Here is a 17711-nt window from a genome sequence, read left to right as displayed (position 1 = left end):
GAACCAAAAAGGAAAAAAGCGTATAGCAAATTCGGACAAGGAATCAAAGTTATGTATGACGGAGGTCATTTCTTCATTTAAATAGTATTTTTGATTGAAGACGTAGTACATTTTCATCGGGTTGTGCACTTTGTCTTCAACCTTGGCTACTATTTTCATATAGTCCGTGCTAATCAAAACATTGCTGTATAAATATGTACAGGTCGTTCTTTATGTTTATTTGTGCATGATTCAAATTTTGATTTCACTAAGATGAAGTCATTGTGAAATACACATACTAAAAAGCTGTCAAAATGCATTTTTTAATCAATGCATCTATATAAAACTCGGAATTAGCTCTGTTACCACAAAAAAAAACTGCTGAATAAACAGATCCGTTTCTATTTATTTCAATATTAACATAAATTGATAAGAGCGACCCATTTAGATCACATGTTGACGTCATATTGTAAATAGTTGTCGAATATTTACTTCCTGCATAAAAGTTCAGAAAATGGCACAAGAATCTGCCACTAAATGTGATATATGTAAGGGATACATTGGAAAGGTGTTTTGCTATGGATGTCGCCATTTTTTGTGTCAAACATGTAATTCGTGGCATGAAAAATTCCCCGCAACAAAACTTCATACAGTCACAGATTCGCACAATGTCGATCGAACAACACTGATGCTCACATTTGTCTGTGAAGATCACAAACTCGAATTCTGTTATTTTTGTCAAAAGTGTAAATTTTTAATATGCGCTCAGTGTGTTACGTCTGTGCACAAAGGTCATTCAATTAGGGACATAACAGAAGTTGCTGCTGCAGCACGTGGAGATGTACAGAAACGTCTTGGGAAAATCAAAGAAAACATTAAGGCTTTATCAGATTTGATAGAAGCTTTCAAAACAAAGAAACAAACAATACTACAGAATGGTACCGATAACTTCATAAAGGAAGTTAATGAAATGTCTCAAGATATGATAAAAATAATAGAATCAGTCACCGAAAGTAATTTGACACATGCATCCGGCTTTCTTATTTTGGAGAAACAACAATTGTTGTATAATTTGGCAAAATTAGAAAAATCATTCAGTGAATATAATTCTATGCATGAAAGGCATAAGCTGATTTTGAAAGAGAAACATGATGTCACATTTTTTCTTAAACAGAAATCTCTTGCAAAAGAATTTGAGTTGCTTGATGATATCCATCTTCCTGAAGAACCAAAGGAGATAGGGCCTTTAAATAGAAATAGTTTTGTAGATTCAGTTATTGACCAAATTAGATGCAAGTATGGTGAATGGTATGTATATTTATTTCAAGATTATGTCCTAGATTATTATTATTTTAAAAGTTTCGAATCATTTTAGCTCTCAAAAGAGGATTCGGCTGTAGACCTGTGGGCCCAAAATACTTGTTAAGAATATTTTAGAAGTTTCATTGTGAAAAAGTAGGAAATTGATATTCGGTTTTTAAATCGGTAAGGAATTAATGATATATTCAAACCCTATTTTTTACCAAAGAATATAAACTGAAAGGAAGTATTTTAATATGAAGAAATATATACGGGTCAAATTTTAAAAAAAAACAAACTGAAACTGTTACCGTTAGACAATACAAACGAATACAGTATCGACGACTGTTCGAAGTGAATGAAAACTAGTTTACACAGCATACTTTTTCTCACTTTGAAATGTAAAAGCTATAGGGTAAAAAAAGGTAATGTGTTAATACGTTTTGCAAATAATGCCAGGTTCTAAGTATTGTGTTATTAAGCAATTGTATTATAATACTAGCTGTGGTGTGTGTATATATATATTTCATAAAATGTCATAATTTTTAACTTCCACATAGTTAAGGTTTGTGATTGAAATTATATGATAATATTAAACATACAATGTTATGACCAAAAAGACAAACAACAGGCAACAAAACATTACATCGAAACCTTTAGAATGAGCAACAATTGACCATTCTGTAACAGTAATGGATAGATTAAATCCATTTTAGTCCATTTAGTCTGTTTAGGCAATTGTTGCTTTGATTTTAATAAAATGTCCTTGTTTAAAAAGGAAAATGTGTTTCAAACCATTTTTAAACGATGTAAAATATAATTACAGTTCAGGTAATGAGAGAGATTACAAACACAGAGGTAGAAAAAAAGAAAGAGAAAGAAAAAAGGAAAGGTAATTGCTATATTGTCAATATGAAAAGTAAACTGTAGTTTTCCTTTTTTTTTCTTTTATTCAATGACTTTATTGATAAGTATTGCATTTAAGTCGAACAAAAACTGAAAACATATAGTTCCATTGATTACAAAGTGAGATGATTTCCTTTTCAAGAATGTCTAGATGGCTCATTTTGTAAAAAGGGAACCTTAGCCCGTTACCTAGACGACAAGGTAATTGTGTACCGGAAATATTTAGGAATAAAACGTTTATATGTGTTAATGTCAATTTGTAATGTCGAACATTCTTTAATCTCATATGAAACTATTGAAGCTATTAAAATGGTTATTGCTGCTAAATATTTACCCTCAAAATGGTGGTGTAATTGATAAATTTAATTTCTGCTTTAAATATTGTAAAAGAGAGGCGACAGACACCAAAGGGACATTCAAACTCATGAGTAAAAAATAAACTTGACAACGCCATGGCTAAAAAAGAAAATGACCAACAGACAAACAACAGTATACAAAACACAACATAGAAAACTAAATACTGAGCAACACGAACCCCACCAAATACTGGCGGCGATTTCAGGTGCTCGGGAATGGTAAGTAGATCCTGCTCCACACGTGGCACCCGTCGTGTTGCTCATGTTGGTACAAAACCGGTAGTAAGGCTAATTCGGTAGGTCACTTTCGGGGAAATGGGGACGGGATTGTAGTTACGACAATCGGAACATATCCGCTATCATCGGTGAATCGGATATTTCATAACGTTCAACCAACTCGTAATGGCGTCCGTAAAATTTACGAAGGGATGACATCAACTTCACCACCTGGAACTCTTGGTTTAATAGCTTCTTTGTGAGCAGCAACCGACTTTCAAGGAAATCATGATAGGAAATACAAGCACTGGAATATCGTATCAACTGGTAGATATATACTCCGTATGCAGGCTCTGCTGGAATGTTGCTATATAGAAATGGAAAGTTCACATTTGGGAAACTGAAATTATCCTTTTTGTCGTACAGTTTTGTTTTCAACCGGCCCTCATTATCAATTTCTAGATGTAAGTCAAGAGTACCTATACCATCAGTTTTGTCATTGCAACCATATGGTGTCGCAGTTCCAAATTGTCGAATTCAGTAATCTTCTTTTTGTCTACGAAGAGGTGATGCAAACTTGTGCATAGAAATGATTGAATGATCAGGCTGGTTAGAATGTTGGTAAAGAATGTTGCATGCATTGTTGTTGATGTCTATTCTATGGCCGCACATAAGTTTATTTAACCTTTCTTTCGTTTCACCGACATATACCAATCCTGAAAGCTTACACTGTAATCAGTAGACGACATTTGTTGATTTACAACTCAGATCATCGTAGCTTATGTTAAAATAAGACTTTTTAGTTTAATTGCTAATGAATTGAGCATCTGTTATTAAAATTTTACAAGTTTTGCAGTTTTTGGTTTTACATTTATTTCAAAATGAGACAGTGTTGTTCAGGGTCATTAAAATTCAAAATGTCTTGTAGAAAAACTGAAGACGGATGCGTTCGTAGATTATTGCTGTTGTTGTTAGTATGATGATCTGAATGTGTCATATTAGGGTTATTTGTCATGTCTGGTGATGAGAGGACACCGTGTCCATGGTGACGTCTGTTTTGGACTTTTTTATACTGGGCGAAGTCCGAGCCAGTATTCTTTTTGATCTTCGTAAATTCATGCATATTTTGCTACTGGGCGGATGATGTCCTCAGGGACAAAAGATTGAAAATTTGATGCAAACTTTTCTTTGTTAATATATGGACTATAGAAGACCAACTTTATGAGCTAGATTTATTGTGTGTCAACTTTTAAGGTAACATCCAACAGGAAGACGTGTGATAATACACAATTATATCATTCTCACGCTTGGTTTATAGTTAACTGCAAAAAAGAATGATAACACGTTAACTCTGTCTAAGAAGACAGACGATTTAATGCAGATTGAACGTAAGTGCAAGAGAAATAGTTTTCTTTGGTAACAGCTTATTTAACCTTCGTATTCATTAGATTAGATTTACCATGTAAATAAGTTTTTTGAAAATTTGATTTTATTTTGTAACTATTTTATTTTGTGATTCATATATTACTTTTCAGAGGTCGAAGTTACAGATCGATTTCTACTTGCGAAAGGGGATCATCTAAGTCCTCGTCAGACTTAAGAAGGTATGAAATCAAAAGCGTCAAGGGTTAACTCATTGAAACAAACTCATGTTGCTTTTTAAATATGTTCTCTAGTAAATGGGGTTCATATTGAAATTTCTGTCACAATTGAAAATATTTTGTATGTGCAGACCATGAAATTTACATATATCTATGGCAAAATTTATAGTGATTTGTATGTGTATTGCTGTCCTTTAATACTCTGTGGATAAAAGAGGGACGAAAGATACCAGAGGGACAGTCAAACTCATAGATCGAAAACAAACTGACAACGCCATGGCCAAAAATAAAAAGACAAACAGACAAATAATAGTACAGATGACACAACATAGAAAACTAAATACTAAGCAACACGAACCCCACCAAAAACTGCGGGTGATCTCAGGTGCTCCGGAAGGGTAAGCAGATCCTGCTCCACATGTGGCACCCGTCATGTTGCTTATGTTATTACAAATCTGATAAAATTCTGATTTCTTCAGATTATTTTTTGTTTAACTAAATACGAAATTCTTAAGGGTGTGGCTGCGCAAAGGGGAATTCTATATTTCAATCGAAGACCATATAAATGGGAACACGCTAATGTATATGAAAGTGAACTACAGTTTTAGAGAAGATCAATACTATAAGGTAGATTTATAATGTGCTATATCTCAAGGTAAGCACAGGAAGACATGATGCGATGATATCCAATAAAATTTTTCTCAGTGTTTGTTTAAAGTTTACTGCAAGGTAGATTGATAATATTTTAATTCTGTCTAAAAACATGTTTAAGGAAAATACAAATACCTTCTAATAAAAATTATCATTACACGTTATAAATTTTATGCGTCTGAAGCGCTTTTCTGGATTTATCTTCACCAGAAACGCTCAAAGCCAATTATTTGAAAGCCAAGAATGTATAATAACCTAAACACTTGAAAAGCTAGATGACAAAACAAACCTAAAATATAACCAAATTTATCTAAGGGCCTTTGCCTGAGGGAGTTGAAACCTTAGTTTTTGATAATTTCTAAATTTATCAACGGACAATTGTAAATAGATATGACCCATTTTATCAAACGATTTTTAATGGACATTGAACGTAATTACAAGAAACACAGTTTCTTTGGTAACAGTTTATTTAGATTTGTGTTTGTTAGATATGATCTGAAAATGTTTTTTAAAAAAATACAATTTTTTTGTAATGTTTTGTTTTAATATTAGACTTTTCAGAGGTCGAAGTTACAGATGGTATTCTGGTAGCGAAAGGAGTTCATTTAGGTCCATGTCAGACCGAAGCAGGTATATACCTGTTATCAAAATGACAAGTGTTACCTCATCGAGGGAAATTCATTTTGGTGCTTTTATTAATTTATCAACAATTGAAATAGGGTTCATTTTGAAATTTCTGTCTCAAATGTAGTAGACCTTGAATGAAACTAAAACTTTACATATATTTAAGGCTACATTTGTGATGATGAGATTAACTTCCCCTATTGCTGTCATAATTATTGTGGTGATAAAATTTCTTTAATGAAAAGAAACTCAACAGACTATTGATGTTGTCTTGAGACTTGGACGTCGTGTGTTTGATATTCGACTAAGTTGTTTTGGTTGAACAGGTATAATTGAGATGTCAGGAGTAAAGATGAAAACTAAGAGTGAAATATTTATTATTATTAGTCATGCATAGTAATACATTAAAAACTTATACATTATAAATCAAGCAATTGATGATATCCAATTATATTTTTCTCACTGTTGGTTAATAGTTTACTGCAAGGTAGATTGATAATAATTTAATTTTGTCTAAAAGACATGTTCAGGGAAAACGCAAACACCTTTTAAAGAGAATTATTATCTGCAACACGTTATAAATGTCATGTGTCCGAAGCACTTCTCTGAATTTACCTTTATTAGAAACGCTCAAAGCAGATTTTTGGAAAGCCAAGAATGTATAATAACCTAAACACTTGAAAAGTAAGATGACCCCCCAAAAAAAAACACCAAAATAACCAAATTTATCTATGGTCAACTTTGCTCGAGAGAGTTGAAACATTAGTGTCGTATAATTTCAAAATTTATTAACGAACAATTGTTAATAGGTATGATCCATTTTGTCAAACGATTGTTAATGGACATTGAACGTATTTACCAGATATACAGTTTCTTTGGTAACACTTTATTTAGTCCATGTATTTGTGAGATATGATCTGAAAATATTTTCTTTAAAATATCAATCAATTTTGTAATTGTTTTGTGCTTACTATCAAACTTTTCAGAGGTCGAAGTTACAGATGGGATTCTGGTAGCGAAAGGAGTTCATTTAGGTCCACGTCAGACCGAAGCAGGTATATATATACCTGTTATCAAAATGACAAGTGTAAACTCATTGAGGCAAATTCATGTTGATGCCTTAATTAATTTATCAACAATTGAAATGGAGTTCATTTTGAAATGTCTGTCTCAAATGTAGCAGACCTTGAAGGAAACTAAAACATATATTTAAGGCTAAATTTGTAATGATGAGATTAACTTCCCCTGTTACTGTCCTTAAAAATTGTGGTGATAAAATTTCTTTAATGAAAAGAAACTATGGATGTTATCTTGAGACTTGGACGTCGTGTGTATGATATTCAACTACGTTTTTTTTTGTTGAAATGTCAGGAGTAAGTATGTAAACTCAGAGTGAAATATTTATTATTTGATAATATTGCATTTCGTCATGCATAGTGATACATTAAAAGCCTATACATTATAAATCTAGCCATTGATGATAACCAATTATATTTTTCTCAGTGTTTGTTTAAAGTTTACTGCAAGATAAATTGATAATATTTTTTATTCTGTCTAAAAAAATGTTTAAGGAAAAAGCAAATACCTTTTAATGAGAACTATTATCAGCAACACCTTATAAATGTCATGCGTCCGAAGGGCTTCTCTGGATTTACCTTCATTAGAAACGCTCAAAGTCGATTTTTGGAAAGCCAAGAATGTATAATAACCTTAACACATGAAAAGCTAGATGACCCCCCAAAAAAACCCCCAAAATAACCAAATTTATCTATGGTCAACTTTGCTCGAGAAAGTTGAAACATAAGTTTCTTATAATTTCAATATTTGTTAACGGACAGTTGTAAATAGGTATGATCCATTTTGTCAAACGATTTTTAATGGACATTGAACGTAATTACAAGATATACAGTTTCTTTGGTAACACTTTATTTAGTCTTTGTATTGAATTTTTTTTTTTTAAATATCAATTTATTTTTAACTGTTTTATGCTTACTATCAAATTTTTCAGAGGTCGAAGTTACAGATGGGATTCTGGTAGCGAAAGGAGTTCATTTAGGTCCACGTCAGACCGAAGCAGGTATATATATAGATTCTACCACTGCATCGAGTGTGATACGATATTTATCCACTCGAGACAGTTAAATTTTCAAATTTAAAACGCGAGGCTCGTCGAGCGTTTTAAATATTTAAAATTTAACTGTCGAGAGTGGATAAATATCGTATTACACGAGATTTGGTGGTGGAATCTGTTTCTCTTATGATTTTCAAACAATACGCAGGCAAATTTATTCCTTCTTTTCGAATGATCTGCAAAAAGATGTGTTCTTTCTATGTGACGGCATGGTCGCCTTTTTTCATGCCGTCACAATAGGAGATTCAGAGGAAAGCAAGAAAATTCGACGTCATATTCGGATTTTAACCAACGAAGAACTGAGATCAAACAAACCACACGTTGATTAAATTTTTTTTATACAATGGGTGCAGAAAGGGATAAATTGACGAAGAATTAGAGAAATATATATATACCTGTTAACAAAACGACAAGTGTAAACTCATTGAGGCAAATTCATGTTGGTGCTTTTATTAATTTATCAACAATTGCAATGAAGTTCATTTTGAAATTTCTATCTCAATTGTAATAGACCATGAATGAAACTAAAAACTTCCCCTGTTGCTGTCCTTAAATATGGATGTTGTCTTGAGACTTGGACGTCGTGTGTTTGATATTCGACTAAGTTGGTTTGGTTGAGCATGTTTAATTTAAATGTCAGGAGCATACATGTCAACTAAGAGTGAAATATTTATTATTGGATAATATTGCATTTCGTTATCCAATTATATTTTTCTCTCTGTTGGTTTACAGTTTGATGCAAGGCAATTTGATAATATGTTTACACTGTCTAAAACATGTTCAGTGAGAATACAATTATCTTTCTATGAGAATTATAATCAAATGTTCCATTTTGTCAGACGATTTTAAATGCACATAATACGTAATTGCAATTTATTTATGAGAAAGAAGGACTGCAATCGCCACCACTAGTTTTACGGTTACCAATCTCGAATCACCAATACGAATTGGCTGACCGATGCGATGTGGCTGTGTCTCGACCCATTAGTGACATGTTACCGCGGTCTAATTTCTTTTAAATATCAGAATAGTCGTCTGACCTGTTATTGTTCCTGACTGTGTCCTATTCATTCTGAGTGTGGATCCTCATGGCAGGTTATGCATGCATAGCAGGAGAGACGCTCACTCTGTCGTCAAAAACAATCCGCTCCTTCTGGAGTTCATGCGTTTCTCTCATTTTTTGTTTTCAACCTAAATTTGTATCTTCTTAATCGATTAATGAGGTAGGAACACCGGTAAGCTAATGTGGCCTACATTGATCACCCCATCACAGTGAAAGAACACTTGGTTAATTTGGTACGTCCTAATAATATTCTTGATTGGCCTTTATGTGGCATGTCCATGCCTAAATATTTAAAAACCAATGGTGTTTTTAAATACATGTGGAGGTATACATCATAAAAAAGAACACTCAAATTCGTATAAGGTCAACTTTGCTTGAGGGAGTTGAAACCTTGAATTCTTGATAAAACCATTGATACAAAAAGCTAGTGAACACTGCATTCCATTTCGAATTTGTCAATGAAGTTCAGTTTGAGAACTGTAACGATAAAAGAGAAGATTTAATTTGTTTCCAAAGTGATTTTTCTTACGAACGATAAAATGATTTGATTGACCTGCGTCCCATATAACCTCTGATATGATCTTCATGTCCTAACAACAATTCTGCTCAGTTTTCTTCGATTGTGACTTTGCGATACGACTAATTGCCGATTAATTACTTGCAACACGAACAGGAACTGCCTATCCTTGACATGAAGTTGCTCGTGGAATTTTGTTGGGTTTGTATTGCTCAATATTGAGTGGTTTGTGTGTTTTGTGGATTTTGATTGCCCGTAGGAATATTTTTCTTCTTTTAAAACACCAGTTCAATGAAAATTCTTTTCAAGTTTTCTTGTTTTCATGTTTAATTAACCATTATATATGAAAGAATTACACTGAAATATTATATGCACTGAACTGAAATCAAACTTTTGAAAATACCAGATTCGTGATTGAAATTGTATGGTATTTTTTTGAGAGATCCAGGTTACAGATATGATTCTCGTTGTGTAAGGAGCCAATCTATGTCCTCACCACACTTCAGCAGGTATTACAATATAATCTGATGCCCTGAAAAGATGTCAGTATTTTGTTAGAAGCTAGGATAGTAAAGCTTTAATAAACCACTATTATTGTGAGGTTCATAAGATAATTTCTGCTCAAAGAACAAGAAGATATTCCACATGAAGTTAGGGATGGCAGTTTCGGGTCAAGCAGGTAATCCTCAACCATTTTCAGAAGGGGTCCTGCTAATGGGTGTGAATTTGAAACGTAATATGAGCTAGAATTGTAATGTGTTCGCAAGGGAAACAACTACCAGGAGGAAATGCCATGCAATCTAAATATGGTATTCTTTTGTGAATTTACGAGATTTTTTCTTAGTGCTACATACTACAGAATAGCAGTACATATCAGTTTAAAAGTCTTTATATTAAACCTGATCGATCATAAATTCAATGATCTGAAGATGAAAAGACGCACACATTGATAAAAGACTACATAAGCTGTTGAGTTCAAATTCACAAAAAACCCCAGTAATTTTATGGTCAGATCATTTAAGAAATGTAAAAAACATTTGTCGCTTGTAAATTTTCTTACCTTTATATGTATATTTCTGAGGAGAACCGCCTTTTAAAGCATATCAATTCAGCTTCCCAATAACAAACATATATTCCTTTGAAAATATATGGTATAACATAAACTTTTCCTGTATATGCATATGCATAAGTACAGTAGGGACCAATTAATTTCAACACCATCCAATTCGCTTATACATTATACATTATTAAGGACGTTTTATACCTGCATAATGTTTAGGTGCACTCTTTCGAAAAAAAATCAGTAAGCAGAGTCAATTTGATTCTGAAGTGGTGAATAATGTTTGTTTGCCTTGAGAATTAAACCCATTCGGTTGAATGAAAAATCACTAGAAATTTTTTTTTGGACTCTCTATTAAAAAAATCAATCCGACAAATCTGACCACTTTGTAACAGTTACGGCATGCAGACTTCTTATAAGGTCATTTTATTTATACAGTTCCAGTAGTGAAAGAGATTACAAATTAAAAGATACATATAGAGAAAAGGATAGGCATAAGGAAAGGTATTACTTTATTGTAAATATTGTCAGTTTAAAAAGTAAAGCATACTTTTATCTTTGCTTTGATATAATGGCAAAAGATACCAGACAAAGGGATATTCAAACTCATAAGTTAATAATAAACTTTTAACGCCATGGCAAGAAAGAAATTGACGAAAAGACAAACAGTCAACAAAACGAAACTTAGAAAAAAAAACCCAAAAAATGAGCAACATGAAATCCTTTCAAAGTGATCTCAGTGCAGGTGCATCCGACTCCACATGTGGCCCCCGTCTGGTTGCTTATTTGAATACACATTCGATGATTAGAAAAATATGACGGGCATGTGGTTACGACAATTTGAACATATCCGTCGTCATAATTTATGAAGGTCAACCAACTCCTGATGGCGAGTACATGCTAATGAATTAATTGATTAGTATGATGTAATTGTTGAGCAAATTACATGGGTTGAAGTCAAAACATTCTTTTTTTGCACACTACATTGTGCATGCTTCAAATGCAACATGAATCTGTAGCAATGAGTTTTCATATGTCTTTTTTATTCTCTGACATATTTTATGTAAATCTCTGAACAGCGTTTACTTTTTATAACTTACATTTCATCATCCCAATACTCATATATATCCTCTGTAACTGTTGATGAAATGTTCTCAAGCCCGTTGCAACATATTCTTACAGTTTGTTTTTATTTTGTGCTGTAACACTACTGTGCAAGGTTAGAGGTAGGGTTGGGCGCTCACCGAATGGTTCTCATTGTTTAAAGTAGTACCGTTGTCCATAATTGTTTGCACCGACTTCATTTGAACTTGGGTGTATAGTTGTCTCATTGTTATTCATACCACAACTACTTATTTTGATATCAAAATGATTATTTTCCGATTTTTAACAATGAGAAGTAAGATAAACAAGATTACTTCAATCAATTATTACAGTCCTGGAGGTAAGAGAGAAAACAGATACAGAGAAGATAGAGATAGAGATAGAAAGAGAGACAGAAGTAGAGAAAGGTAATTGATTTACTCTCTATTTTGTCAGTATGAATATTTGTTTGCCTTGAAATAACGATATACATGATAAATATGATGTACATTGTTGAGCAAAACTGGTGTTGTGAAGTCAAAATTATTACTAGTATTTCATACTAAAGACATTATTATATATCAAATGCAGAAAGTAAATCGTTTTTCTTTCATTGGTTACAAATATTGGGTTTCCTTTAACAAATCCCCATACAAAACTGAATATATATTTTGACCGTGTGCTTGAATAATTCTGTTAAAGCTTTGTTTAAGGTTATTTCTTCTAAATACTTAAAATAAGTGTGGTGTAAAACAAAATCGGATCAATGACGCATCTATTTTAAGTCTTGAAGTTGCATTTCTGTTATGCTTAAGCTAGCGTAATTTCAATTGATTGATTGATGATTCTTGGTTGCTTGACGCCCAGTGGCAAATATTCAATGCATATTCAGGACGAGAACAAATCACTCTAAATGTGGAAAACTATTTTTAAAAACTGATGAACCATCTCAAACATTTTCATTATAGATTATTTATTTTGGTATCTTAATATGAAATATAAAACAGAATATCTGTGCAAAGTGCAAGGAGACGACATGAACTGATAGCTAACATTAATGTAAAGGGTAGAGTAGATAATATTTCGACATTAAAAAAAAAAAAACAACGTGTTATTGTGTTCGAATGATGACAATGGTTTGTGATCAGCATTATGAGCTATCTCTGTGCTGTTCTATCTTACAAGGTAACAGCCATCACAAAGATCGAATTATACAATTCTAATTATAAGTTCACCAGTCTTTTTTCTCCATGTAAATCGTACTACTATGAGTGTCTTGTTAATGAATTAGGAATAAATGAGCACTCAGGTAATCCCACATATATAAACATTTCATTTGACAAGGATCAGATTTTAGCGAATCATAAGTCATTCATGGTTCAATGAACATTACATTGAACAGCAAATCTGATGACTTACCTTGTTTGTATACTTCACAAAATTCCGTACAAACAACGGTACATTACCGGCTCAACAGCATGTTTTACAAAGGTACTGTCCATTAGATTGACAAAAATTCTGGTCGTTGTGAAAGAGGGTCTTCAAAAATGCCATTAAACTGTTTACTCGCGTAGTGGTATTAATCATATGTGGATTCTAAAAATCTAAAGAACTTCTTGATAATTTTGAATCTCGATCTTTCTCTGAAATTAATTCTATCAAAACGTTTGATTTTTCAACCCTGTATACCACCATTTCCCATGTGAAATTGAAAAATCGTCTAACAGAGATAATCCACGATGCTTTTCAATATAAAATGGCAGCTAACGCTATGAATTTATGGCTTTGGGATACCATACGGCATATTTTATTAATAGTGGACAAAAGGTAAAACATGCTACACAGAGGAACAAGTGATCGGTATGCTGGAGTTTCTCATTGACAACATATTTGTTGAATTTGGAGGTAGACTTTTTCATTACATTGTCGGCATTCCTGTGGGAACAAACTGTGTGCCTCTACTTGCCTATCTCTTCTTATTTTCCTATGAGTTTGAGTTCCTTCAGACACTTGCCAAAAGCAAGAAAATCAAAGAAGCCTGATCATTTAATTTCACATTCAGATATATTGATGATGTTCTTTCCATTAACAATCCAAACTTGTCTGATTGGGTTCCATTAATATATCCTCCAGAACTAGAAATTAAAGAAACAACAGACACGGCTTCCCCGCCTTATTTTTAGCATTATACTTCGAATTTGACATAAGTGGTCATCTCAATACCAGAATCTATGACAAGCGATACGATTTTAATTTTGAAATTATAAATTGTCCCTACCTTAGCAGCAATGTACCAACTTCACCTGCATATGGGATATACATTTCCCAACTCATTTGCAGCTGCTACTTAGACTTTATAAAACGTCACCAGTGTCTGAGCAGAAAGTTGATGAGCTAATGTTATGTCAAAGAACGTCTCATCCTATTTCTAAAGTTCATTAGAAGATAACAAGACCTTGTTGATAAATATTCCGTATCAACTTCACAAATAATACATAATGGTCTTGAAGTATAGATTCTAGGTACTGACGTTGTTTATCACCCTAATAACGTGTTAAAGTTTCCCTTTTTGTCCTTGTATATTTCTAACCTTTACTGTTTATCCATTTTTTATTATATACTCGGTACTTATACATCCCGCCATTGTGCTATGGTCAATTTTGAGTTCTTGTCTTTCATTTTTGTTTATGTACTTTATCTTTATGCCATTTTGTGTTTCTTTGTTGAAATAACTCCTATCTCTTATTACAGTTCAAGAAGTAAGAAAGATTACAGATATAAAGATAGGAGATATGAGATAGATAGAGATAGAGACAGAGACAGAGACAGAGAAATAAACAGAGATAGGGACAGGTAAAAGTTGACCGTGGTCGGATTGGGCTATTTCATTTTAGGCTCCTTCTGGTCATATAGTTCTTCAAGAATTGAAGTGTTTATCCATCTATAGTTTTTAAAATATTTTTTCTATATCTAGCACAAAGGACAAACCCGTAGTAAAATCAATACAGATTTAAACCTCTGTGAAGTACTTCTTAAATATTGTAGTTATATGAATTTGAATTTTATTGGTAACCAAATCGGATTGATTTTGAAATGATAGTTAAGTTTAGTCTGATGATACGAACAAGTCGAGATTGTTGTAATAACTTAATGTAGAAATCATATTAAAAGTGATTGTTTATTATGGAATTTATTTGATCAGATATCTTATATGACGATTTATTTTCACATTCAGAACATGCATGTAGATGAAATGTACTTGGAGTGAACTCATGTTTATGAAAGTTAAACAATGAAAAGTCATCCAGGTGGCTTTAATTTATGATTACAGATTAAATTGTGGCAACAGTAGTTTACCAATGTTCTAATCTCGCAAATCGAGTAAGAAGAGAAAAATGAAAAAAAAAATAAATAAAAAGTAAAGGAATCGCATGAACTCCAAAAAGAGCGAGATCTGGTGCATTTACAGGGTAAGTGGCTCGTGTTATGCCTGCATCACCAACCGAGAGAGAGAGAGATAGAGAGAGAGAATATTGTTGTTAAGTATTTACTTAAAGGGATAAATTGAAAATTCAGTACAATATTGTGGTTCCATATAGTGGTAGACTTGAAACATTTATGGAAAGTGTATTGTAAATTTGTATTAAATCAGAAATAACAGAAGTAAAAGTTTTGTTATTGCAGGAGTCCATGTAGAAGAGTCACAGACAGTAAACGGTGATGTTCATTGTATCAACACTTATGGTCCTACATTCTGTCCATACTTTGTATTTTTTAAGGATGTAGAACTTGATAAGGATACAGATGGGGATAGAGTAAAGGACCGTGACTAAAATAGGGATAAGGATCGCTGTTAAAAAAGATAACTCAGTCAAAATAAGAAAATTTAATTTTATAAATAGTGTTAATGATGTAACGAAAATATTGTGTTTCAAAAAAAAATATCCTAATTTCATTTAAAAGATTGTAATTTTGGTAGATGTTGCTATATTTTGAGTTCTTATCGTAAAAATTAATAAAGACTAGAGAGATACTTAAACAGAACTGAATGATATCGGAAGAAAAGCAATGGTTAGTCTTTCAGATACAAAATAATTAATGTTGTGATATAAAATAATGATATGTTGCTTTGTAAAATTTTGTTTTAGTGTATCAAACTGTCTTCAACGTCTAATTATAGCAATGAATAAGATTTCAGATTTATGGATATGTGTTAAATTATTGTAAAATCTTTGATGTGTATTATTATGTTTATGATAAAGCTAAGCCTGAATGAACTTCTAAGTTTCCCTGTTCGGAATTCGGAGATGTGATGTGTGACTTACAACCAACCATCATCTTTGTCATAACTACATATTGATGAAATCATTAGTAATGGGTTCCTGTTAAGAATTAAACCTGAATACCATATTAATCAACCAGGTGGCAAATTAATTTGAACATAAATCAGTTGAGAAAAAGGAAAGGAAGGTTTGTAATCTTGTTATGTTCCAGAAATAGGTATAATTGGAATACCAGAATTAAATAAAGGTAATGTTTTTAACAAACCACAAAATGAGGAAACAGCGTTTTTAATGTGAACTTCTGAAAATATCTGCTCATATGGAGCTCCCTGACTTGCGGTGCTAATTTTATTACAAAACTTTTTTTTTCTCCTGGTAGAATCGGAATTACTTCATTAAAAAAGAAGCTTGTTGATCATTACAGCATGTGATATAATGATAATAATCGAAAGTGGATGCTCTTTTAGTTGAAACGAAATTATGCTAAAGTATGCTACCATTATAATATCATCAACAAACTTTTGGATGTTCATGATGATTTTTCAATTTATTTGAAATGCATGTTCAGTTTGATGTTGATGGTATATCTCGGATAAAACATAAAAGGGATAACATGGGACTACCAAAAATAGTGGACAGAAAATAACATAAGACCAACAAACGACTAACATTTTTTTCCAGAAAGAAAGAGCTACAAGTCCAGACATAAAAAAACAACACATGATTACAGACATACATAGGGATCTGCTTTAATCAGTTTTGTGTATTGTCTGACTTTTCAGCCCATATGTTGTAAAAACAGTTAAAAATCATGTACACAGCTATAGACAGAATGACCATTGACTTCAGCAAAAATATACAAGACAGCATATATTCTTGAAAACAGGAACAACATGTGGTTGCTACAAAAAAAAGCAATCTAAAGTAGTTACATTTTGGGATGAATGCGGTTTTTCAGTTTTAATCAACCATTTTCTACATCAGAAAATGTCTGCACCAAGTCAGGAATATGACATTTGTTATCCATTCGTTTGATGTGTTTGAGCTTTTGACCTTGCATTTGCTTAGGGACTTTCCGTTTAGAATTTTCCTCGGAGTTCAGTATTTTTGTTATTATACTTTTTTTCAAGATATACATATTCTATTTTAAATGTATTTACAACTTCTCTAGACAATGTCAATTTGAAATTAATAATATAACACAAACATATCTGTTGTTGACGACCATTTGTTGGTCGATAGATAATTAATGTCTCATTAACTCATATTATTCATTTATTCACTTAGAAGTATCGAAAGTGCTAACCAATGACTGGTTTATGAATGAATAAAATCAGATTAGTAGACAGGGATCAGGATTTTTTAAATTTAGTAAATATTTATAGTTTTTATTGGTGTGTTTCTTTCTATTCTTGTGAGTTTACTCCGATGTTTGTTGTCCTAAGTTGTATTCAAATAAGTGTTTTTAATTAACTGTGTTTTTTCAATAGATCTCAATGTAATAGGCGGCAACAATTCAACTGAACAGTGATATAACTGATAATCATTATTCAAAAGTCTTTGAATATATCCCAAAGTACATAATATTTGATATAGGATATCAATAACAAATAAAATAGGAATAGCGCCAACAAAACCGCTGATTACAAATGACCACATCAACCACCATCAACCGACTACTCCGAAAATACAGTTATACACACCAAAGACAAACAACAACGAATATCACACGGACCAGATAGCCTGTTTTAGCCTGTCATACCACATCTCCTTATTTTTATATTCATAATTACGATCATATGCAATAGACAATGAAAGAAAAAGAAAATCAGCATGATGTATCTTAATCGGAGTACTGTGTTCTTCAATCAAATATCTAATTTGAACATTATCAGAATATTTTTTTCATCTTTTGATGAAAGAAAATGACCACCATGGCTTA

General features: G+C 32.3%; 1 protein-coding gene across 26 annotated transcripts; it reads left to right on the top strand.

The window, feature by feature from the left end:
- The first annotated feature begins 446 nt into the window (after positions 1-446).
- On the top strand, positions 447-17160 carry LOC127716249 (serine/threonine-protein kinase fray2-like). Of its 26 annotated transcripts, XM_052222377.1 has the most exons (12): positions 447-1287; positions 2105-2170; positions 4292-4360; positions 5561-5638; positions 6619-6687; positions 7641-7709; positions 9784-9852; positions 10842-10907; positions 11840-11914; positions 14238-14339; positions 14818-14956; positions 15171-17160. In XM_052222377.1, exons 1-11 carry the CDS (start codon positions 494-496, stop codon positions 14852-14854), a joined length of 1494 nt encoding a protein of 497 aa, XP_052078337.1. In that variant the 5' UTR covers positions 447-493; the 3' UTR covers positions 14855-14956; positions 15171-17160. The 26 variants fall into 26 exon arrangements, with proteins under 26 accessions (XP_052078337.1, XP_052078336.1, XP_052078342.1 ...); XM_052222376.1 differs by lacking the exon at positions 14818-14956; XM_052222382.1 differs by lacking the exons at positions 4292-4360; positions 14818-14956 and having other exon boundaries at positions 5570-5638.
- The last annotated feature ends 551 nt before the right edge of the window (positions 17161-17711 follow it).

The sequence above is a fragment of the Mytilus californianus genome, unplaced genomic scaffold (assembly GCF_021869535.1).
Source record: "Mytilus californianus isolate M0D057914Y unplaced genomic scaffold, xbMytCali1.0.p SCAF_9, whole genome shotgun sequence".
Classification (NCBI taxonomy): domain Eukaryota; kingdom Metazoa; phylum Mollusca; class Bivalvia; order Mytilida; family Mytilidae; genus Mytilus; species Mytilus californianus.
The sequence above is the reverse complement of the archived record's forward strand: the minus strand, read 5'-3'. Positions and strand labels throughout refer to the sequence as shown.